This window comes from Dipodomys ordii, unplaced genomic scaffold (assembly GCF_000151885.1).
Source record: "Dipodomys ordii isolate 6190 unplaced genomic scaffold, Dord_2.0 Scaffold259, whole genome shotgun sequence".
NCBI lineage: Eukaryota > Metazoa > Chordata > Mammalia > Rodentia > Heteromyidae > Dipodomys > Dipodomys ordii.
In genome coordinates, this window is record NW_012267475.1 from 878477 (window position 1) to 884167 (window position 5691).

A 5691-nucleotide genomic window follows, 5' to 3' on the forward strand; every position below is an offset into this window, starting at 1 on the left:
AAGAAAAGAAGAAGAAGAAGAAGAAGAAGAAGAAGAAGAAGAAGAAGAAGAAGAAGAAGAAGAAGAAGAAGAAGAAGAAGAAGAAGAAGAAGAACCAAAACCCAAACAAACAAAAACCCAAGGCCCAGGATGTAGAGGGACTAGTCCTAGGTCATACTGAAATCTCTCTTCATCCAAAATCTTTTTCCCCTTTTTCTAATGGTGATTCTTCCTTTCCTCTTTCTACCTTTCCCCATCCATCTTTTCTTCTTCCTGCTTGGCCCCAACAATAGGAAAACACGACTTTTAATATTACTGCTTTAATTGCAGATGCAATTAATGGATAATAGATGGCTTTCCTTTAGGGAGTCCTGGGTGGAGTGGTGAGTTTCCAGGAGGCAGCCAAACAATCAGTCTACCCTAGTGTGCTGTGTGATAAGGGGGCTTCATGGGAAAAAACAAAAAACATAAAAACAAAAACCCCCAACAACCCTGTACCCGTTCTTGCTGCTGAGTCCTGGGCAGAGGTGGAACATGGGAGTATGCACTTATGGATGAATGTCAGTTCCCTACCTGTTTCATCCTGTCTCTAGAGTTCACTGCTCTGGCAGAGCTGTGGGTACCAACTATGGGCTGCTCCTGCCCTGGGGAACCATGCCAGGACAGGTCTGGGCAGCATCCCAGGTTGCTCAACCCATTTCCAGTCAGGTCCAGCCTTCCTACCCAGCCACTCTGCTCTCTTCTCTCTTGAATTTGAGTGGCCTGGGTGGCCAGTGGCTGGGTAAGGTTCTATAGAAAGCCCAGCCCAGTTGGTAAGCAAAAGCGTAACGGGCTTCAGAAAGGTCACCATTTCTCAGGGCTCTCAGAGGGACGAGGGCTCAGCCTGGGTACCAAGAAAGCAGGACATCTCAGATCTGACACTTCGGCCCTAGGAAGGCTCCTCAGACACTCCTGGACTTCAGACCCTGAAGTCCAAGAGTTTCTGATCCATCTGTATTCCCTGTAGCTTTTGTGTGAGTCAGCCCAAGACTGGACTCAGAGGTAATGGAGAGACAGAGCTTACACTTTAGTCCAATGCAGGGGACTGTGGGAAGTCCATGGATGGGAAAACGGCAGGGGCATAGGTGAGCAGCACAGATCAGGGCAGTGCAATGAGCAGCTTCACAGGTGAAGGCCAGGAAGTTCTGGTTAGTGTTTCAAATGCAGGTGAGGCTGGGGAATGGAAAGCATGTGGCAGAGGGACAGGCATGTGCAACAACCTGAAGTCAGATTTATTACTCTATCACTCCAGGGCTGCTCAGGTGGAGGGAGAACATCTGCCCAGAGAATCTGCCCAGGGAGGGTAGCATTGTCTCAAACCAGTGGGAAAGATGCTGTTTTAATGCTCCAGGGCTGAACCAGTGATGGCAGCTGGGGCTGAAATGTGGCAAGGAGTAGGATAAAGAATTCAGCCTCACCCTAGGCTACCCCACTGGACTTAAAGCCATGGAAGCAGAAAACAGACATTAGGGTATAGGGGAGAAGAGGGAAGAAAAGTATCAGCTGGGAGGACAGTACCTGCAGAAGTCATCACAGGCTCTCCCTGGCCTTGGATTAGTAAGTGTGGTTATGGGTACCATCCTAGCCCATCTAGGGAAGGGCAGGGTTGGGGAACCAGCAAATGCCGAGGGCCAGTCCCATTCAAGACTGTCCTGAATGCAAGGGCATGGGAGTAGGGAGAGTAGGAATAAGATGGATAACGTCAAAGTCACTCACAGATTCCTCCTCAGTGCTGGCAGTTTTTACGACAGTCTTATGGGGTACTTTTTCCAGGATGGGCATTGTGGTGACTCCTGGTCTGGAGAAGCAGAGGTACAGACCTGGGGACCAAGAAGTAGCAGCATCACATGAGAGTCATGTAGACCTGGCATGAACCCCTCACCCCAGAGCCTAACAAGAGCCTCATTGCAGGTGGGGCTCTAATCTTGGACCTCACTCCTGTCCCCTGATCACAATGACCAGATGGGAGAGGGCGGGTTCTCAAGTGGTACCTGCTCTCAAGATGCTACTGCGATTCTGATTCATTCAAATCTCTTCTTTATCCCACGCGACTGTGAGCTTCCCAAGGACAAGATGTGCTTGCCTGATGTGCTCAGAGTTGGCCTGGGCATGTGTGGAGGAGGGGGAGGTAGGTCAGTTGAGGAAAGGAATGCCTATATATGTGAACAAACCTGTGCCTCTAAGACCTGAGCTCTGGTAGCACCCTGGGCTGCTTGGGATCTGACCTGTGGCCAGAAAAAGAAGGGCGCTCGGGCTTACTGGGGTGGGCTGTGACTTAGGTCAGCAGGATCCAAGTGTAAGTACCATGGGACTATGGAGAGAGGTGATGCAGGAAGCTGGGTAGTCAGGACCCTTAAGAGCCACCTGAACACTCAGGGACAATATACAGAAGTCAGCCAGGCCAAGAAAGGCACACACTACTTTCTAAAGCTTTGAAGTGTACCATCCGCCCTCAGACCCTACCTAAATCTAAACTTCTAATCTCTTGTCTAACCTAATCAACACTCAGGATGCCCATCAATCTGCTTCTTCTTCTCTCAAGAGCCTAAAGTTGTTTTGCCCATACCACCAACCCTACTCAGAGGCAAGGCCCAGGTACTGGCCCACAACTTAGTTTACCCTGGAGACGCAGCATTCAGAAAGATGGATGAGGCAGGCCCAAGGATGGCCCATCTGAACAGAAAATGTAAGGCCCTTGCAGGCAGGTGGATGGTACTCCCTGAACCCCAAGCCCAGTCCTGCATAAAGAGTGAGGGGCTGCCCTGGATTGCAGAATTAGGGTATTAGTCCTTGGATGAGGGTCCATCTTAGTGTGTGCTGTTTGAACAGGGGCACTGAGATGAAGTCAGATTAGAAAAGGCCCAACCAATGGAATAGCTGCTGCGTCCTCTTACTCTAGTTCAAGAGCCATGCCAGTTGGCAAAGGGAAATGCCAGAGGCACTGGTCAGGCCTCAGAGACCGGGCATCTTAGAGAGAGGCATAGAACCCGGACAGATCATTTCCTGGTGATTCTTCCTCTTCCCTCTCTGCCCTTGGGCCAGCAGCCATAGGGTTTTGCATACATATTTTTCTGGTGTTTCACTAGCCTGGCTTGCAAGGCTACTGGGAAAGATCCCTGCTCTATTCTGGAAGTCCAGCCCTTGGCTGGTCCAGTATCATGGTCCATCTCCGTGCTCTGAGCTGCCACCTGGCTCAGACTGAAGCCGACTTCCTCCCTCCCCCATCCTCCTACAAGGGGCTGGAGAGAGCTGGGCACCCACCAAGTACGACAGGAATACGTCCCACCGACCCTCGACCCTCGACTCACACACAAAGCAGACCTCAGCGCTCCGCAGACGTCGCTCTAGGTGGAGTGGGATCAGAACCCGCGCGGGGAGTCCCCGAGCCCTGGTATTAAAACCTCTCCAAGCCCAGACACCCAAGCTGCGGCACCCCGCAGCATACAGCGCGTTCCGTTCCCCGACGGCCGGCCGCTGCCGCTTCAACGCGGTGAACCCCGAGACCGCAGTATCAGCCTGGGCATTGCTCTTGGGTGGACAGCGCCCCCCCCCAGAGCAGCGCCTTGGTCCCTGGTGCCTTTGGTCCCCAGGGCTCCGCGCCCGCGCCAAGCCCCGCTCCTCCTGCCCAGCCCGGCCCTTCTCACCTGCTCTCCTGGGTTCTGCTATCTCGGCTGCCGCTACTTAGAACTCTGCAGGACCGGGGATGGGGTGTTGGCAACAAGGGCTGGGAAGGGAGCGAGTCAGCAGCGCAGGTGTGGAGGCTGCCGCCCGCCTGAGTCCTTGGGAGAGCCTCCGACGTCGCGGGGTCCCAGCGGCCGCCCGACTAGCAGCGAGCCAAAGGGCCGCGCCTCTCCTTCCTCCGGCTCCTCCTTCCTCTCCCTTCCCTTCCCTCCTCCCCTTTCCTTTCCATCTTCCGTCCCCACCCCCGCCCTCGCCCCGCCTCGCCATCCCACCTCGGGTCTCTGTCCTCCAGGAGCCCTGGTGGCTTCCAGGAGGAGCTCCTTCACTGGCACCAAGAAGGGGCACTGATTGCCCTCCTGCCCAGCCTTGCCCGGTCCCTGAAGTCCCCCAACACCACTGTTCCCTCTGCAGCTATATTTACAGAATCCTGGGGCATGTTGAGTCACAGGAAATCACTGCACATTGCCCTGGCCCCCAGCTAAGGGTCAAACCCTACTACGTCCCTAATGATAATAATAATAATAATAATTATCATCAGGGGGGGGAGGCTGGGAAGGGATGTGAAGGGTAAACAAAGGAGGAGGCTGCAATGCTTGGTAAGAAATGTACGCATTATCCTGCCCATGTAATTGTAACTCCTCTGTACAGCATGTTCACAAATAAAATAAAATTAAAAAAATAATTATCATCAGCATCAGCATCTTCGGCTGGTCATTGTAGGGATACCCCCACCCTCCCAAACCATTTGTGCCGGATCTTTGAGGTGAGAGGTAGAGAGGAAGAAATACAAACATGGGCCCACTCTGCAGACCAAATCTTGCTTAGGGACATTTGGCCAGAAGACACTTCCCAAAGTACCCACCCCCTTAAGAATACAGGTAGACAGACTCACAAAAACAGACACGACCCTCCCCCAGTCAGATTTGCAGAGCCAGGACAGACACACAGGAAGCACACACCAGCAGAGCAGACTCACCGACCCCACCGCCTCTCCCTGGCAGGAGGATTTGATTCCAAGACTGAAGGCACCCACACGATGGGGACTCAGGGTGCAAAGCAGCCTTGAGTGGCTACCTCCACTTCAGGACGATTTGGGGGGAGGAGAGTGGGCACCCCTCCCACCTCCCCATTCCTTCCGTTTGGGGACTCACGCCAGCTTGGCTGTGACCCAGCAGACACTCCTTTCTGAGACAGACTGTAGCTCCCTAACGGACTCGCATAGTCCAAAGTCAGCCCTGGGAGGCCTCATTTTCCCTCGGCCTCACTCCTTTCAGACAGCCTGGATGGGGCGGTATCCCAGAAGAAGGGAAGCCCGGCCCAGGCTCCCCGCAGCTTTGTGGTTTGGGCGTGTCTTTAAAGGGCCGGCCGGGTACCGCGTGAGAGGATCCCAGGCTCCCCCGGGCGGCACCCTCGGGCGCTGCGCCGTGCCCGGGAGCGAGTCGGTGGGTGAGAGCCCTTGTTGAGTTTGCTTCCTTGGATGTTCCCCCTCCCCACCCAGTAGCAAAGGAGCCACAGACTCTCCCGCGTTCTTCGGTTCATCCTCCCTTCTCCAGCTCTGTGCCAGGCCACCCACCCCTCACTAGTAAAGAGACTCGGCCTCTTCAGACAGACACGGTTTATTAATTGGGGCGGGAGGCACTGCGGTGCAGCAGGCCACGTTTGGCAACTTGAAGAAACGGAAGGACGCAAGGACGGAGACGCCCAGCTCTGCTCTGGGGAGCTGAGGTGAGGGCCCGCACACCTCCCACCTCTGTTGGGAGCGCAGGGGCTTCTCGGCATCTCCCTGCTCCCTGCTCACTTGGATTAGAGAGAGGAGGAGAAAATGGCTTGCAGAGAGGGGTACTGGCAAGGGAAGTGAAGACGGGGGAGGGACTGGGGTACACGCTGGAGGAGGCGGCCCCTAAGCCTGAGTCGGCCGGCCCGGTGCGCTCGCAGAGCAGCCACCCAGGGCCAAGTGGGGAGGGAGGGTGGCCTGGGGGAGGAGCCGGATTG

General features: G+C 54.8%; 1 protein-coding gene across 1 annotated transcript in view; it reads right to left on the minus strand.

Moving 5' to 3' along the window:
- The window catches only part of Chat (choline O-acetyltransferase), a 52904-nt gene extending 49217 nt beyond the window's left edge, over positions 1-3687 (minus strand). The window contains exons 1-2 of the mRNA XM_013036194.1: positions 3663-3687; positions 1735-1838 (exon numbers count right to left, since the gene is read on the minus strand). Coding sequence (XP_012891648.1) covers positions 1735-1800 — 66 coding nt within the window. The 5' untranslated portion in view covers positions 1801-1838; positions 3663-3687. The remainder of the gene's footprint in view (positions 1-1734; positions 1839-3662) is intronic.
- Between the last annotated feature and the right edge of the window lie 2004 nt (positions 3688-5691).